This window comes from Crocodylus siamensis, chromosome 2 (assembly GCF_052110815.1).
Source record: "Crocodylus siamensis isolate JL-2025a chromosome 2, ASM5211081v1, whole genome shotgun sequence".
NCBI classification, from domain to species: domain Eukaryota; kingdom Metazoa; phylum Chordata; order Crocodylia; family Crocodylidae; genus Crocodylus; species Crocodylus siamensis.
In genome coordinates this window covers 208384044-208402041 of record NC_143396.1, presented here as the reverse complement: position 1 = coordinate 208402041, position 17998 = coordinate 208384044, and the positions used below count along the sequence as shown (strand labels likewise).

General features: G+C 40.2%; 1 protein-coding gene across 5 annotated transcripts in view; it reads right to left on the bottom strand.

Annotated features, from left to right (window-relative positions):
• Nucleotides 1-17998, bottom strand: part of PPFIA1 (PPFI scaffold protein A1) — a 91048-nt gene that overhangs the window by 29915 nt on the left and 43135 nt on the right. For all 5 annotated transcript variants that reach the window (XM_090032898.1, XM_090032899.1, XM_090032900.1 and 2 more), the window contains 9 exons: nt 16791-16925; nt 15648-15731; nt 13972-14103; nt 10647-10709; nt 7709-7788; nt 7345-7495; nt 6365-6588; nt 3761-3995; nt 50-201 (listed from right to left, as the gene is read on the bottom strand). In XM_090032898.1, coding sequence (XP_089889024.1) covers nt 50-201; nt 3761-3995; nt 6365-6588; nt 7345-7495; nt 7709-7788; nt 10647-10709; nt 13972-14103; nt 15648-15731; nt 16791-16925 — 1256 coding nt within the window. The remainder of the gene's footprint in view (nt 1-49; nt 202-3760; nt 3996-6364; nt 6589-7344; nt 7496-7708; nt 7789-10646; nt 10710-13971; nt 14104-15647; nt 15732-16790; nt 16926-17998) is intronic.

Genomic DNA, 17998 nt, shown 5'->3' with positions numbered 1-17998 from the left:
AATTATAAGAATGTCAGTGTCTTATTTACTGTAACCTTATTTTGCTTACTTTCTTATGTCCCTGATGTCTTCATGGCTCACTGTATGCAAAGCGCCTTTATGGACTCGGTCCAAATGCAGAGATCGAGGTGAAGATGGTGGTGATGTCTCACACTTTATCGTGGTCTTGTCATCTCGTATTTCTTCTCTAGAAACCGGAGACTACAGAGGGAATAATATTTTGAGCATACACAACATAAACTCTTACATAATCCAGTAAGAATACTGCCCACAGAATTAAGAGACAGAAAACAAGGGAGGGTGGCAACTTAGGGCATTTGTACACATAAATGCACCACAGCGCCAGGTGCTGCATCGCATGTATTTATATAAATTGTGAAATGAACATCAGCGCTGAGAAAATGGCAGCAGAGTGCTTTTGAACTAAAACACATTTTCTGCGTGTATATTTTGCCATTTATTTAAATGCATGCGACACAGCGCTGGGTGGGTCAGCTTATGTGCTCCACAGACTCAATTCATCAAGTCTGCTCCAACATGCTGGATTTTCGGTGCATCAGAGAAGACAAAGGTAAGTGTATAAATGCCCTTAGGGACTAACTTTTTCAGAGAGAGGAAAAACTTTTGCAGGTGATACTATAAATGTTTAATCAGATGCTATGAACTTCTAGTCTATCCAAGAATTTAAGGAAAACCTGTTCACCTTTTTTTTTTTTTTTTTTTTTTAAGCTTTATAGCTATGAGGCACCAAAATAGAACAGAGAGCCTTATTTCTGCTCCTTCCTTCTCTCTCTGTTTCCTGCTTCCTTCACAAGCAGATACTATTACTGAATTTACCCCTTAGCTGAAAGTATGGGCTATGGGCAAATCCTACTTAGAATCTGCTCATTGACTATAGCTAGGAACATAAGCATTCTTAATAACTCCACAAACCCAATAAAATTGACCCTCCATTAGTTCTAAAAGTAAGACCACCAAGACACCTAGCCAGGTAAAGCCTGTCAAAGCGTGCTTTAGCTTCACTTAGGAGAAAGAAACAAGGAGAGTTTTAAAGTTGGATGTTGCGGTCTTAAAAGATTACTAAATCAGATATTTTGAATTAGAAATTTACAAATCAGTACTTGAGTGCTTCCTTCAAGTAAGAGGTTGAACAGAAATTAAGTTAAATGTCTTGTGTGTTTGAAGATCATTAAAATTCAGTAGAAGTACACTTTCATAGTCATAGAATAGCTGCTTGTAAATGAAAAACAACACATTAGCCTTTACTTGGGATAAGAATATCATTGTAATCTAGATCATTTTGCTCTACAGCAGACCCAATTTCCCCTCATCTACTTATTCCAAAGATGGTAAAAATGCATTTATTCATGTTTTAATGCTGAAGGTTAAAATCTGAACATGAAGCTAATTGCGTTTATTCACAAACATAATACAGCCATACCACACACCTGTAAGAGATCTCGTTTATATTAATACCTTACAATAAAAAATGTCACTAAGTTGCTGAAGATTTTACCTTTCTACGGTGTTTCCTTAAATCACTAGGCTGTTAGATGCATGAAAAGAAAAAAATTTAAAGAGAAACCTGATTTATTACAGACTTGGAAGCACAAACAAAAAACCAGCATACTAGAAGATTATAAATAGTAATGCTATAGTGTATATCCTAAAGTCTGATATGTCCTTAAATTACTAAATATTTAAACAACATATTGCTTTAAAAAAACAAAAAACAAACAAAAAAAAGAAAATCAAGGTTTACAATGGACATACTATAGATACTTAGCTACGGTGGTCCTTGAGGATAACAATATTTCACCCTCATCAACAAGGCAAGTTAAAATAGAAAAAAAAAATGAATGAGAAAAACAATTACATTGTTTTACTTATTTTTAAAAACAGGCAGAATACCAGTTTTGGGGCAAGAACTCTTTTCGCCTCATAACCAAGTGGTACTCAAGGATTTAGACTGAGATCACTAGGTTCTCTGAGTGAGATCCTTAGACTTAATTCACTTCATTCTCAGCTATTTTTGTAGTCATTTTCTTTCCCACACAAAATAGGAACACTGCACTATTAAATTCTGAAGTTTTGAATGCTGGCAGCAATTTTTTCAGTAACAGTTTTTTCAAAGATTATGGTGTCAGAATGACTGGGTAACAGGCTACCATGACCATGTCTCCTTGCCCCACTAACCTAGTCAAAAACCATTAGGTCCTACTTCAGACCCTCTCCACCTCTGCCAGCACACAGAGCCAAACAAAAATCAAGTAATTCATTAACTTAAACTGAGGGGTAGAACGTTACTTCAATTAATATAATTTAACATGCAGGTTTTAGAAAAAAAATTCAGAGACCAAAAATAATCATGAAAAAAATTCAGTTCACTATTTCAAATTAAAAATGTTAAGAAAGGAAAGATTAAAAATAAGCCATTTGCAAGGTTTCATGCACCTCTGCAAGGGTGCGTGTGCATGCATAAACTCTCTCTCTTTCGAGAGAGAGAGAGAGAGAGAGAGAGAGTTTTCCTTAATCATGTATTAATATAAACTGATGAAATTAAATTTCAGAAAATTTCATATTGGAAGAAGTTTAAAATCATAGCACAGACTCAATTTACATTTTATTAAAACCAGAAAAATCAGGTGTATAAAACTATAAAATGAACATCATACCAACGTTCAGATTAAAATTAGACCATGGTATCATTAATGAGATCACCACAAGGCTAATGAAAAAAATTAAAGACTGGTAGCAGGAACATGTTTAAAAAAAAGCACACTTTCCCAGTTTTAAATCTCAATAAAACAATACTGAAGGTTTGGTCCCACGACTGAAATAGTCTGTATTCACAAAATTGAAAAACTTGACAATGATAGTAAACTACTGCAACCTCTCTTATATATTTAATACTTGCTAACTATTTTTATAAATACCAAATTATTTTTTTTTTAAGTAAAAAAATCATGTTGAGATGATAATATTTCAACTTTACTACTAGCTTTTTTTTTAAAATTAGCATCTTATTTTTATGCTTTAAAAAAATAAAAAACCTCAGCTATTGGGTAAGCAAACAGTTCAAAACTACTACTATACTTTACTACATTAGTGCTTTTAGATTATGAAGTTGTCATTTCAAACTAAAATCTGTTACTTCTGAACCATATAATCCATGAGATTTCTAGATACTTTAAAACCTAAAACTAAATTGTTCAATAAAGATAGGGTAAAAAGAGAAAAAGAAGAACAGCTTGGCAATAAATGCTCTGACCCATTTTCATGGAAACAGATGTTAAACTCATTTTGAATTGGTTTCTGCAAGCACAGGATTTAGACTGGAACCTACTTTGAACTAGCCTCTCTCTAAATTGTCAAACTTTCACATTTCAGCTCATGTCATAGCTATGCAATTAAAATGTAAATATAAATAGCTTAATATTAAAGACTATAGGTTACACATATTTGCACTGTATGTTGAACATTCAACAGAACTGCGGCATTTAAAAGAAAAACTTGTTTCAGGAACAGGAAACTCCACAGAGATAACACTAGAGGGAGTACTTTGGTTTACAAGGCTTATTGCATTAGAAAAGCAAGAACCCTAACGTTTTGGAAACAATTTTTGAAGATTAAAAGATAGCAATTTAAAAACTTTATAAAAATGAAAGGACAACATTGGAAAGAGAAAAATCATAATGTTTATTCCTTCCCTTAGACTGCAGATATTCTGTCTTTGGAAGAAAAAAAATACATTACTTACCAGTGTCATGATACCTAGTCTGTCTACTTCCCGTGCTGGACTATGTGGAATCCGTCTTGGTGTGGAGCGACCACTGCCAGGAGGAGAGGAACCAGCAAGGGAACCGCCAGGAAAAGGAGCAGGAATGGAACTCATTGAACGAAATCGACCAAGGTTGTCCAGACTCCCACTGCCAACTCGGCTTTCAATTTCCTCGGCCCGCTGCTCTGTATTTTCCTTTTCTTCTTGTATCAATCTATAAATGTTTAAAGACTGGATGTTTTATTCACTTCCAGGGTTAACTATTTCCTTGTGTAATGAGCTTTATGAAAAAACAATGCAAGATTCAAATAAACAGTCACATATAGGAACAGGGTAGTGGAGAATGATTATTTTCTTTTTTTAAACCTGAGAAAAGATGAGACAGCTGCAACTAGGGAAAGAAACTGATATTCCAGAGGATAGCAATATGACAAAAAACAAATGTGACTGAGTAACAATAGTTTGCATAACTATCATTACTACAATAGTGTTTTTAGGTTCTGTCAAATCAGTAATACTTCACTGGAGGCAACAACAGGGATTGCTGGCTTTCAGGAGAACAACAGTTTAAAGGAAGAACCCCCAAAATTTTTTTAGGCATAACAAACTGGGTTAAAGAAGGAAAGCTGACCATAGAAAGCTGTATAGCAGGACCATTTTTTAATATTTTGCAATACTTCACATAAAAAAAAAAAAAATCAACCAACCACCCAACAAATAAATAAATGCACTAAAAATAACCAAGCAATGGTTTAAAAAGGCAGGCTTTGTGGCTAGCACAGCAGTTCTCAAATTTATTAGATTCAAAGCACTTCTCAGAAAATGCCAGCTCTTAGTTTTCACTTGCTTTTTGACAACAGAAAGATAGAGCAATTCTTTCATTGCAAAAAAACTCAGACCACAACAGGTTAGCATGCTTTTAACACTATGTATTCCCACTTTAAATCTCTGGGTTTATCACATTTGCACACCTAACAATGTTAACTTGTGTGGCATCCACAGCACTCTAAGTTGAGAATCACTGGGCTAGAACATTAGACTTCTTCTATAACAGAAAAAAAACAGGGCGGGGCTCAGGAAGTCATCTAATACAGCCCTCTGCTCAAGGCAGGATCATGCCTCTCTCAACTATCCTACGCAAGAATGTGTTGAACCTGTTCTTAACTTTAGGAACACATCTTTACACACAACAGGGAGGCATGGTGCCAGAAACTTCAAAAACAATTTTTAACTTGCCATAGATAAAGCAGGAGGGATGAGAGCACTGGTAGTGTCCTGCCACTGTAAGGACAGGAAGTAGTTGTTAAAATATGCTCAGTATATCCAAGGAAGAAAACCAGGCCACTGCTAAAGGGGAAGGCAAAAATTCCTATAGTCCATGTCAATTCATGGACAAATCTAACATGCCTCTATGAATCACTTATTTGTAAAGTGTTTCAATGGTCTTGGATGAAAAAAATTACATCCAAAGTATGTAACAACTATTATTCAACTAATATTTTACCATTTAGATAAAACCTCAAGGTCATATTAAAGATGCAGAAATGAGAGAAAAACACTTTTCAGTATTACTCCATTATGTTCAATTATTTCATCTCTTATAAAGGGGTCTACTTCTGACCCCTTTACAAAACTTTATAAAAACAGTAACAGTTGCTAGAGTTAAGTGTAAGAGAACAGTCAGCCACACTGGGTGCATCTACATGTGCAATTAACATGACACAAACTCCACAGACATTTGAACTGGAGTCCACCACTCCTGGGTGCAACGTCTACACATGAGACCAGGACAGCAGCAATTTGAGCCATGGCAGAGCAGCCCTGGGCTGACAGGGGAAATGGGAAGTCAGCTCGGGGCTCCAGATGGTGGAGGGGCTGGTAGGAGCCAGGGGTGTGGCCCATGGCTGGCTGAGCTGACCGGGTGCAATTTGCCCCTGGCGGTGAACTTAATAATCTGCTGTAAGACAGTACTGTCTCAGAGCAGAGTGTACTGAATTAATTAATTTACTGAACTCTAATACAGGAATGTGTGTAGACCAGGGATAGGCAACCCGACAGGTGACAAAGCATGACATGAGAAGGGATTCTGCTGGGCATATATGCCTTGGGGTGGATAGTGGGGAAAGGGGCCACGGCTGCGCTGCCACAACATGGATCAGTCCCTTTATGGCTCTGGCACCAACATCTTACGAGTCAAGGTTGTGGGTGTTTTTGGCACTGTGCTTCAAAACCATGGCCAACCCCTGGTATAGACTGTAACACTTTACTGTGGAGCTAATTAGTCTGCTCCATGGGAAAGTGCCCATGTAGATCCACTGAGCAGTGATTTAGTACACATACATTTAAATAAGGTTAAGCACCACTCAGTTGCTAACAGCATCAGCGACTAATACAACCATCACAACTGAAGTGGTAATTTTCATTTATGTGCATCAAAACTATTCTACGAGTCTGGGCATGCATTACCACTTATTTTTTTCATCTCCACAAGAATATTAAAAGTGCAGCAACTCAGTTCATGAGATCTTTAATTTCTAATTTGAAAGAAACTTAGCCTAATAGCAAATAGTAGGCAAGCCATACCTAATCTCTTTGTTGATTGCATCCAATTGCTCTTGAAGCATCATGGCTAAAGTCTGAGCATCAGCCTGACCACTAGGTGACAAAAGATCGACTGAACTGAATATAGTTTCCCTGTCATCCTCACCATCCGACACATCAACTTCACTCTCAAATGCCTGTGCTACATTTGCCAACACACTTGCTTGCTGTGCTCGTTCCCAGTCCTGTTCATTAAGGGTCTGAACCTGTGAAAAAAGGAGAGACTAAAAATCCAAATCTAATAAAGAGAAGGATTTACTATTAAATTTTCAAAATGTTAAAATTGATTAAAAAAAAAAAAAAAGAAGTCAGCACAATTTCACTTACATGCTACAGATATCCATCCAGATGGCAATATTTAAAGGACAGTAAAAGCAAAACCAATTCTTTAGAAAACTTTGTACACCAACAGTAAGGAGTTACAAGCTTATTCACTTGTAGAACAAAAATGTTCGGCAGAAATATTTTCTAGCCAAATGTATCCCGAACAATTCTCTCTCAATATTATAGAGGTTAACTAATTTAAACAGAATCAGACTCTTTAAGAACTGAGTCTTGTTAAATGTTCTTCTGCTTCTTTCTGAACATACTGGACTATTAAATCCTATCACAAACTTTAAAAATGTACACAAATTAAAAAGAAAGTTTCAGACATTTTTCAAATTGTGAATTCAGGTTGTATCTTCTATTGCACTTTTTAAACAATCAATAATGTATCAGTTTTATTTCCAGTTGCTTCAATTACATTCTGAACACACTCATAATTATACAGTACTGTAGTGAACAAAGAATCTAGTATAACCAGAACATAACAAAGACTACTTTTTAATACACTGTATAACATCTTATGCAGCAGTCTTTCAATATGTATTCCTACAGAATAAACTTCCTGCAGTTACCCAAGAGATCACTAAACTAAAACACAGTTCGCTGACAAAGCATTATTCTTAATGTACCATTACCTTTGAAGGTTCATCTCTGAGGGCAGCCAAACGCCCTTTCTGGGGACGTCTCAACACTGATGAGGTGTTATAGGGATCTGTATGACTGTCGGTCACAGATGAAGGTGGCATTGGATATCTGAAATCTGGTACACTACCCAAATGCTGCCGGCTAAAACATGAAGAAAAGGTTCTTTTAGAGATGAGAGAAAGACTAGCTCCGAGTCCTCAGTTTTAAATTTTAGAAGGTAATACTGTAACTAGGAAAAAAAGTTTTTTATGAATGCACCTTATAAAAGCTTTTCTGATTCCTTCTCTATTTATTATCATTTAAGTTTAGAAAAGCTGAATATACTGAAATAATACTCTTATCAAATGGCTCTACCTATGATGAAGGGAAGTGGCTCTGATTCTCATTTGGTCATTTTCAGTCCTCATTGTTTCTACATTTAGTACCAACTGATCCTGCAAAGAGAAGAACAGAAGGAAGTCAGGAATGTTTGTTTGAAACAGCTTTGCCATTACATTAATTTAGAAAAACATGCATCTTGAAATCCCTAAGAACTTTTCACAAAGTTCAGCGATTACATTATCAATGCTTCCGACTCTGCTCCTCAATGAAGCGTTATCTCTGAAAACTTCTTATATTCTTAGCAGCAACCCATTACATCACCACCATTAGTCAACCAACAACAGAAACATTATCTGAAAAGGTAGGATAACCAAGATGTCTTTATATGATTACTCTAGGTACTTTTTGTTTGTTTATTTAACCTGAAACTGCTGAATAAGACACGATCCACATGTAATTTACATTTTGCTTAGATCAGGGTGTCAAACGCATATGGCCCAATGAACCAGACTCATAGATTGTTAGGGGCTGGAAGGGACCTTGTAGATCATCGGGTCCAGTCCCCCTGCACTAGGCAGGAAAAGACAACTGGGGTCAAGTGCCCCCAGCGAGGTGACTGTCCACTCTCCTTTTGAAGATTTCCAGGGTAGGTGACTGTACCACCTCTGCAGGAAGTTTACAGGCATACCTCATTTTACTGCGCTTCGCTTTATTGCGCTTTGCAGATATTGCGTTTTTTTTTAAAAATTGAAGGTTTGTGGCAACCCTGCGTCGAGCAAGTCTATCGGCGCCATTTTTCCCCTGGTTAGTATTTTTTTAGCAATAAAGTATTTTTTAATTAAGGTATGTACATTTTTTTTTTTTTAAGACATAATGCTACTGCACACTTAATGGACTACAGTATAGTGTAAACATAACTTTTATATGCACTGGGAAACCAGAAAATTCCTGCGACTTGCTTTATTGCGGTGGTCTGGAACTGAACCCGCAATATCTCCGAGGTATGCCTGTATTCCATAGTCTGGACACCCTGACTGTGAAGGAGCTTTTCCTGGAACTGAGCCTGAAGCAGCTTTCCAGGAGTTTATATTCATTGCTCCTGTCTTTACCGGGGTGCCCTGGTGAACAGCCATTCACCGACTTCTTGATGTACTCCCCTAATGTAGTGGTAAGCCACTACCAAGTCCCTCTCAGCCTTCTCTTCTGTAGGCTGAAGAGGCCCAAGTCCCTCAGCCTCTCCTTGTATGGCTTGTCTTGGAAGTCCCTGATCATATGGGTGGCTCTTCTCTGGACCATCTCAAGTTTTTACACATCCTTGTTGAAGTGCAGCACCCATAACTGGATGCAGTAATCCAGCTGCGGTCTCACCAGTGCAGAGTATAGTGGGAGTATCACTTCCTTAGCTTTGCATGAGATGTAACGGTTAATGCATGCCAGTGTGTTGTATGCCCTGCTGGCCACAGCATTGCAATGCCAGCTCATGCTCATGCGATGGTCAATCAGATAAGTGTCCCTGAGCCTGTCTGCAAGCTGGACCGAAACAAACCCTCCATGAAATGGCCACAGCATCATGTCTAGTCCATGCGTTGTGGAGCCAGTCCATTCCTGTGCACCATGTGCTGCATGCACTTGGCCCAAGACTCACTGTGCACATGGCACAAGAGGTTCAGGGTGCGGGCTGCATGGTGTCCTGGACCACCTGCCTGTGCTGTCTGCAGCACAAGCACCGTGGAGTCCAGCACACAAGACTGGCACATGGGGTTGGTCCAGCGACCCACAGACCAAATTATATAGCTTCAGGGGCTGGATATCATGCCTGTACTGACTGGTTCTTTATTGTTCAAGAAAATCCCATGCTCCTGGGAAATGCTCTGTATGTAGGCCCAGGACATGGGAAGACTGTAAAACCCAGGTCCAATTTTCATAGATACCATCTCTGACAAACACCTGAAACTCTGAGAGATGCCATATGTCCTCCAACACAGGGCCTTTGCAGGGACTCTTCATCTCCCCAGCTCCAAAGTCACAGCTCTAAGACCGGCTTTCAAGGAGGTCTGCTGAGGCCCAGGAAGCTGCAGGACAAGAGACTTGAGATATCTTGCCTAGGAGGACCCTGGGAAAAGTTCTGTCATCCCACGGGTCCCGTGTGCCAGATCCTTCAAAAACTGGATGTGCAACCCAGTTATACATCGTTTTCTAACATCCCTGGCTTGCAGACACCCTGGGATCAGGGAACGTCTCCTGGACCCCAGCACACTGGGACCTTAAAAAAAATAAAATAAAAAACAAACAAGTGTGCAGGTAGGCTGCATGCAAGCTTTTCTGACATTAGGGTGCACAGGGCTCTGGTGCTGGTCACAGCGAGATTATGGGCCTGGGACTCGTAATCTGTGGATGGCCACTACCAGCTAGAGTCTCAAACTAGCTCTGGTGTGGTTCCAGGCTCAGACCAACTCCTAGCTGATGGTCAGTCACAGCTCCAGGACCACACTGTTTCCTATGAGGCTGTGGGCACTCAGCTATCAATTTGCCAATGCAGAGAGAGCCCAGGATCATGATCCCAGGCTCCGTCTGCAACGATGAGCAGTTTGTACCTGATCCCCAATCACCAAAAAAAAAAAAAAAAAAAAAAAAAAAATCGCATGTCCTGCCATGTAAGTATGGCATAGCAGGAGGCATGATTGTTGGGACTGGGGATTAGATCTAAATTATGCCATTAAATAAACATGTGCCAAGTGCCTAAGTAGCTGCTAGGGGGTGGAGAAAGAGGGGACTGACAGATGGACAATGGGATTGAGCCCCTGGCCTGAAAAGAGGAATGAATAATAACAATAATAATGCCCCAAGAAACCTAGACTGTTTAAACAGCATGCTATGCTAAACTAGAAACTTAAATGTGAAACAACCTCACATCCTATACCAATATGTTCCAGTGGAATAGTTACACTTTGATATGAAAATTTAATAGTACCTTTTCATGTTGAAGCTCATCTATTTGTTTCTTTGCATTTTCAATATCTCGAAGAAGAGAGTTCTAAAATAAAATTTATTGAATGAGTTAGGTTACTGTTAAGTCATAACAAATTTATAAGGATTAAGAATACTTAAATTCTGAAAAATGACTATGTCTACTTTATAAGAAGTGACTGCAACAGCTTGAGTCTCATCTACTAAAACAAATGCATTTATCATACTTAGCACTGTTATGCAGTGACTAAAGCCAAAAGGTTCAGAATCCTGAATCTGTGCTCCAATAACAAACTAAATTACTAATGATACAAATGAACAAAACATAACTCAATCAATTAAAGGACTGCTGCACTGTGACAGATGTATAGCCGTTCTTTATTTTTAGATGCTTTTTATACCAATTTTATCTCTGATGTGCTTACTGATACTATAATCTTGCAGAAATGCTGCATATAGTATTTTTTAGCACAGTGCTGTTATATGCATCATCACCAGGGATCCAGGCTATGGCTTGGGAATGAGGGGCAGTGGCAGGGAACTGGCATATCAAAGGTTGCTCAGGGGAACAGCCGCAACTGGACTCACATTCTGGTGAGCAAAAGGGGCAGGGGAGCTCCAATTTTCCATGATAAAAAAAACCCACCCCCAAATCAAATGCCAAAATATATAAGTATTTAGAATTTTTTTTCTTATAATAATTGAGGCACTCATAGGCTTCCAACCGCTTTAAAATTGTAAATATTATGTTAAAAATGCATCAATATAATGCACCCATTCATGCGTGCGCGCATACACAGTGTTTCATTTTAAATTGTGGAAAACACACAGATTTGGGGGTTTTAATCAGAGAATCTGGGATTTTTAAAGAGAGAAAAAACCAGGATCCCTCACACAGTACGTTATTGAGAAACTGTAATATATACACACATTTCTATTTTATAACTAGGTATGGCAATCTCTCTGCTTAAACTCTCCCCATACTAAGATTTCTAATATCATTTGACAGCTACAAAGAAACCCTCATAAAATCTTTTAACTCCATTCTGGGAAGATAGAAACTTTCTAATAACCATCAAGGATCCTGGTTTTCTCTGTGATCACAATGGTAGAAGGTGACAAGGAGGGAGAAGGAAGGGAAGCATAGGTGATGTATTGAAGGGGAGAATGTGGGGGGGGGGCAAGTGCCCCCTCCCAGATTTCTGCACCCACAGATGGCACTGGGCTGCAGGCTGGATAGAGCCACCCCCGTAGCCCAGCAGGTGGGACGCAGGGCAGGAGAGCAGAGTGGGACCACAAGACTTCTTGTTGCTGTTGCTCCTGGGAATCCTGCACCAGTTGCATCTCCAGCAATGCAAGGACTAACAGACTGGCAGGCACAGGCATAAAAAATTATTTGGGTGTGCTGAGTGTGTACACGTCTTCCCCCGCCGCCCAGCAGGTAAGTCTGTGGGGGAAGAGGTGTGTGTGGAGCAGGGTGCAGATCAAGGCTTCCGGCAGTGAGGAAGAGAGAGGGACAGGGGAGGGATGAATGGGGCCCTAGCTGGGCCAGGTGGTGGGACAATCCAAGCCCAGGCAGCCCACTCAGTGGTGCAGAGGGCTTTCTGCCACTGTGTGCATGCTGGTGGAAGTCCAGGAGGCATGTGCACCCCTGATCTGTGCGCAGGGTGGAAATGGCTGCTGCTGTGCTTTGCACCCCGCTGTAGCTGCCCCAGGAATGACACAATGCCACGTGTGAGATGCGCACAGCAACAGGAGCCTCCTAGCGTGCCCCTGGATGAGCCACTCAGGCTCCAGCTGTCCCACCAAGCGACCCGACCTGGGCCCCATTCACCCCCGCCCCTGCCTTGCTCCCTCCCTCACTGCTGGGGCCTCCATCTGCCCTGCGCCCCACCCTGCCAGCCCCTTCACAGAGTAGACTGGTACTTGCCTACTGTGCTGGGCAGCCAGTCATTCACATGCCAGGCTGCAATCCTGGCTGCATGAACGCCCCTCCCCAGTGCAGCTGGTCAGAACCCGCGGCTGAGCTGCCTTGCAGCCTTACATGCTGCCCCACATTTGGGGGAGCTAAGTCCTGTTAGCTCTGGCCTTCCAGCACCTATGTTGGCAGGGGGCCACCCTGACTTCACTTCCTCCCACTGTCAGCCCCTCTTGCACAGGGCTGCAGCTGTACCCTGCAGCCATGGTCTGGCTGCCGCTCCCCTCAGGCTGCAGCTCTACCTCAGAAGGGAGGTAGGGGGGTGGGCAGCAGTGTCCAAGTCATGCAATAAACAATGTCCAGGTCATGCAATAAATGCATAAATAGTATATGGACCCTAGGACTTCAAAGAAAGCTACTTAAAATTTTCAGTATAAATTCCCCCAGGTAAGCACCCCAAGCTAAAAAAAAGAGACTAGAAAACTGCATGCTTGGGTGAAAGTAAACTGAAATTAGTATCAGAGAAAGAGAAAGCTACCACAGACAGCACTCCTTTGATGAAAGAATCCTTCATGGAACACACAAAACACCCTTTGGAAGAGAAAACCATGGACAGCTAAATATGAAAGTGAACCAGTACATCTAAGGTCCTGCAAGCTGCACAATACCCATCTGGAAAATGAACTAAATTAGCAGGGGAAAGGACAGGATATTGAGAGGGGTCTCAAGTGTGCAATAAATGGCTATGGAAATAAACTTACACAACCTCATAATCATTTTCATAGTAAAGTAGGAAGTAAAGGGGTCCTGCTGTCAAGATTACCACCATGTCAGGGTGGCTAGGATCTCTAACCAACTTCCAAGAGAAGTGGTGCTGGCTCCTACCTTGGAGGTCTTTAAGAGGAGGCTGGATGAACACCTTGCCAGGGTCATTTGATCCCAGTATTCTTTCCTGCCATGGCAGGGGGTCAGACTTGATGATCTGCTCAGGTCCCTTCCCACCCTACCAACTATGAAACTATGATCCAGAAATAACCAGGACTAGGCAAAAAATATTGTCAGAGACAGAGCTGAAATGCATTTGAAATGTAAGTTCTGGTCATGGCTCTTTAATAAACTTATTGTATGACCCTGAGCAATTTCAATTATACAGCAGGGAATAAAAAAAACGTTCTTAGGTAAGCACTCACTCAGAATGTTTTGCCTTAAGACTCATGACATACAATCTGTCGTAACAATGGTTCAAGAAAACCAAGAGCCTTTTGAAATCTATTAAAAAAAAGTCATGCTGACAGTATCTCTAAATGGATGCTATTTATCAGTAAAGGATTAATTGAGGACTATTCAATTAATGTTGTATAATGCTATACCAGGATATGACTAATCAATTGCATGTTAAATGAAGTTCTACCTTGTCTTCCAAGGCAGCCATCCTTTCCTTCAGATGAAGCTGAAGTCTCTCATTGGATTCAGATAAAAGCTTGTCAACAGTATCTGATAAGCGTTTATTATGTTCTTCATTCATCTTCTCTCTTTGTCTAGCCTGAATTATTCAGGAAAGATTGACAATTTTGTTAGGATAAAACTGTTGCTGTAATCTATTCCACAAATTATCTTAAGAGCATTGCACAGGAAAGTCTGCCAAGTTGTGAAAACCGTGAGCTTCGTTAACTCTCACTTACTCTTTTCTTCGAAACCTAGATACTCAGGTGCCCCAAGACATGCAGGGACATTACAAGATCTTTAGTTAATCAGAAGTACTAAATCCATAGCATTTTAAACCCAGGTTTATTGTCTGATGACTGAGCAGATTTCAAAGCTGAGAGAGTCAACACCACCCATTTACATTCTTCTAGTTAATTTTCCACCATTTACAGGTTCTAGACCAGTGATTCTTAACCAGGGTGCAGTAACACCCTGGGATGCCATGAGATTTTTCCAAGGGTATCATGGGGTGCCTCAGTGTTGGCACTGTTAGGAGAGCAAACATGATTTACAAGATACCCAGAGATTTCAAAGAGGAATCCAAATTCAAATAGGAGTTTCAAACAGGTCCCACACTGGCCAGCTGGCTTCAGCAGCACATCAGCAGCAAGTGGTTTTCCCCATGTTTTACCACTGTCACTTCTCTCAGCTCCCCAACACCCCAGCTGTGATACAGGTACAGCTTCCATGCTGAGAGAAGTTGTATGGGGACAAGGTACCTGCAAACTCTATGCTGCCACTACTCTGTTGCTGCAACATGGGCACAACTAGAAGCTGCCCCTGCACTACACCTGAAGTACAGGTGTTTGGGGAGGAGAAGCAGCAGCAGCATCATAGGCATAGTTTGCAGACACCTAATCCCAGCGCAGTTTCCCACTGGCTTGAAGTTGCACTCACACTGTAGCCAGGGAGTCTGGAGCTGGAAAAAGCGACCGTGATGTGGATGCAGCTCCCAGATGCCTGGCCCCAGCACAAATGCATGGAAAGACCTCATTGCTGATGTACCACAAACCACCTGGCCCATGTCAGACTGGAACCAAGACAGCAGAGAAGAAGCAATGGTACAGGCACAGCTGGAAGCTGCCCAATTTACACAGCTGCTCATTGCCTGGTTCTGGTGTAGGTTCCTGCTCTAGAGGATGTTATTCTACCTAATCATTAGAAGAAGTGTAATAAATTGGCTCCTTCAAACTTTTATTTCAAATTTTAGCTGGGAACTCAAACCTGGAGATTAAAATTTAAGATTTAAGGAGAACAAGTAATCGGATCTCCAAGCAACCATAACCTTAGGGTCGGCAACCTATGGCCTGCAGACCAGAACCAACCCATAGAGCCAGTGGACTTCTGCAGCATTACAGCAATGACGCTTGGCCCAGGTGGCAGGGATAAGTGGTAGCACTGCAAATGGAGCAATGGCTGCAACAATTAAGTGCCCCCTCACCTCCCACAAAATGTTACTGATCACTGGCATAAACATTTAGTCCTATATTAGAGTTTGGACATATGAGCAAGGTAGCTCTCCCAAAAACACAGCACTAAGTTGCCATGCAGACATGGAATCAGAACTTGATTTTTTTATACCAAAAACATGTAGATAAATACCCTTTGCAATTCCTGATTCTTTTCCTCCAGTTGTGCTTCCATCTGCCTTAACCGTTCTTCAATGTTGCCATGCCTTTCCTCTGCCTGCCAATTTGAAAACAAACTAGAACTAGTATTCAGAAGTCTTTAACAGTATACTGAAAACTGATGCACTAGCAACAAGCATAACATGCTCTGCGCAAACAGTTATATTTTGTTCATATAAAAGTGCAAAGCCTATTACTGACTGCCAGGACCTAATGAGGACCCATACATTAAGATGGAGAGTAGTTAATCCTCATTAGTATTTCATTGTTCAGTTGTCACTGGCAACCAATTTCTCACTATGAAAATTTGCACTCACCTCCACCAATGCAAAATATTTATAAATACGTTCACATTGTTTCCTCTCTACTCTCATCACCATTGCCTTTGTTAGAAATTTAAAAAAGCAGAAAGCAGCAAGCAGACACAAGGACTGATGTACAAGTTCTACCTTCCTAAGCTTGGAGTTAAGTTCCAACAGTTTAGCCTCTTTAGCAGCAGAGTTTCCAGAAGACAAAAGGTCAGACTATAAAAGCCAATAAGGAACAGGAAAAACAGAAAAATGAAACCAAGACTTGCAAAGCACTTGAGATTCATTTGTAACAGCTACACATATTTGCTGTAAGTTACTTTTCAACCTGCAGCCATTTAAGGACTTAAAAAAAATGGAAGCTGAGATTTGACTATGCATTTATTGTCACCTTAATCTGCATTTTGTTCAAAAAGAGAAGAAGAAAAGACTATCCTCTTCCTATTCAAGATAACTTAATATTTGTATTAAAGAACTCTGCAAGTTTTTTTTTTAAACTATTCCTGCTAAAGCAGTTCTAAAACATAGCAAGAGACAACAGGAAGAAAAGAGGCATTTCAACACACAAAGCTGATACAGGAATTGCACAAGCTAACTCCATATCACAAATATAGAAAGGTAAGTCACTTATATGTAAATGCTTATATTAGATTATTAAAATGGTAGGAAAGAAAGCATGAAAACAGAAAATACTGACACAGCTGGGATAAATAAGAGAGAACAACAAGAATAAAAGATTGACAACAAAATTCCTGTAGTTGGAATAAGTTAGAAAAATACTCTTACAATGCTTTGTATTACTGGCCCACCTTTGAAAGTGCTGCAACTCTCTGTGCGAGTTCAGCTTCCACCTCAGGCAAAGTTTCAGCTTTTCTCAAAGTCTGCTGCAACTTCTGCTCAGCCAGTTCTAGCCGTTCTTGTAACTGCCTGTTTTTATCTTCACTCTAAAAAGAATTGCAACAAGTACCATTTGCTACTAAAGTGAAAACTAAAATTTGTTCATCAAATATTGAGGCAGTAAACGTGCAGCTATACAACTGGATTTATTACTTAAAATAATTTTTCAGCACAGGTTTCACTCTCCCACACAAGAGAGTAAAAGTGCTGCTAAACCTGAGCAAAACAATTTTCCCCCACAAAATTTAAAAAAAAAATAAAAAAGTTGTCACAAGCATTTTCCCACAGTACTAAAAACTCAATTCCTGGATCAACACAGCCACAGGATGGAGGACTTAGTAGTGACCAATATCATTGTATTGGTATTTGCCATTAGAAAAGGAAATAAATTTCTTCATTATAAAGTGAAAATATACAGGCCAGTGCTAAAAGTTAACACTTAGTTTATAAAAAGTTAAAAATAAATGTAACCAGCATTTTAAGGGTTAAGCTACTCTTATTGACTTCGTGTTGACTTTTATTTCCTTCAGTTAACAAATGACTGGCTTATAACCATTCCAAGTTCACGTAACCGTATAAAGTATCCGAAATAAACCATTTTCCCCAATAAAATAAAGGAGCTCTTAACATTAGTTAAATGTAAAAGGCTCTCCTAAACACTACCACCTGCTATTAAAAGCAGTAAAACAGTGAAGCTTACGCTCATCGTGTTGTAATCAAACCTCCACTTTCCTGGTAGATTCTCAATTCTTTGTGTTTCATTCACCAGCCTCTTTCCCTTCCAGAACCTTAGACAGCCAGATGTCCATCCTACTGTCCCTCAGAGCTGTGACTCTAGCTGTCAGTCAACTACATGTGCATATGTTCTGCCCCAACTCTCCTGAAGGTTTGCTAAGGTTCATAAGAGGAAGTTATAAACGGATTTCACACGTTTTGGGGAGAAAACTGAGAGGCAGGCACACAGACAGCAGAGGCTGGTAAGGACCCTACACCAGAAAACACGGATTCATACAATTATGAGAAGGTGTCATGAGTACAAAAGTAGAGCTGAACAGCAGGTTTAAATCAGTGAAACTGTTTAACTGGGAATGGCTGGGTAGCAGTAATTCTTCCTTAATCC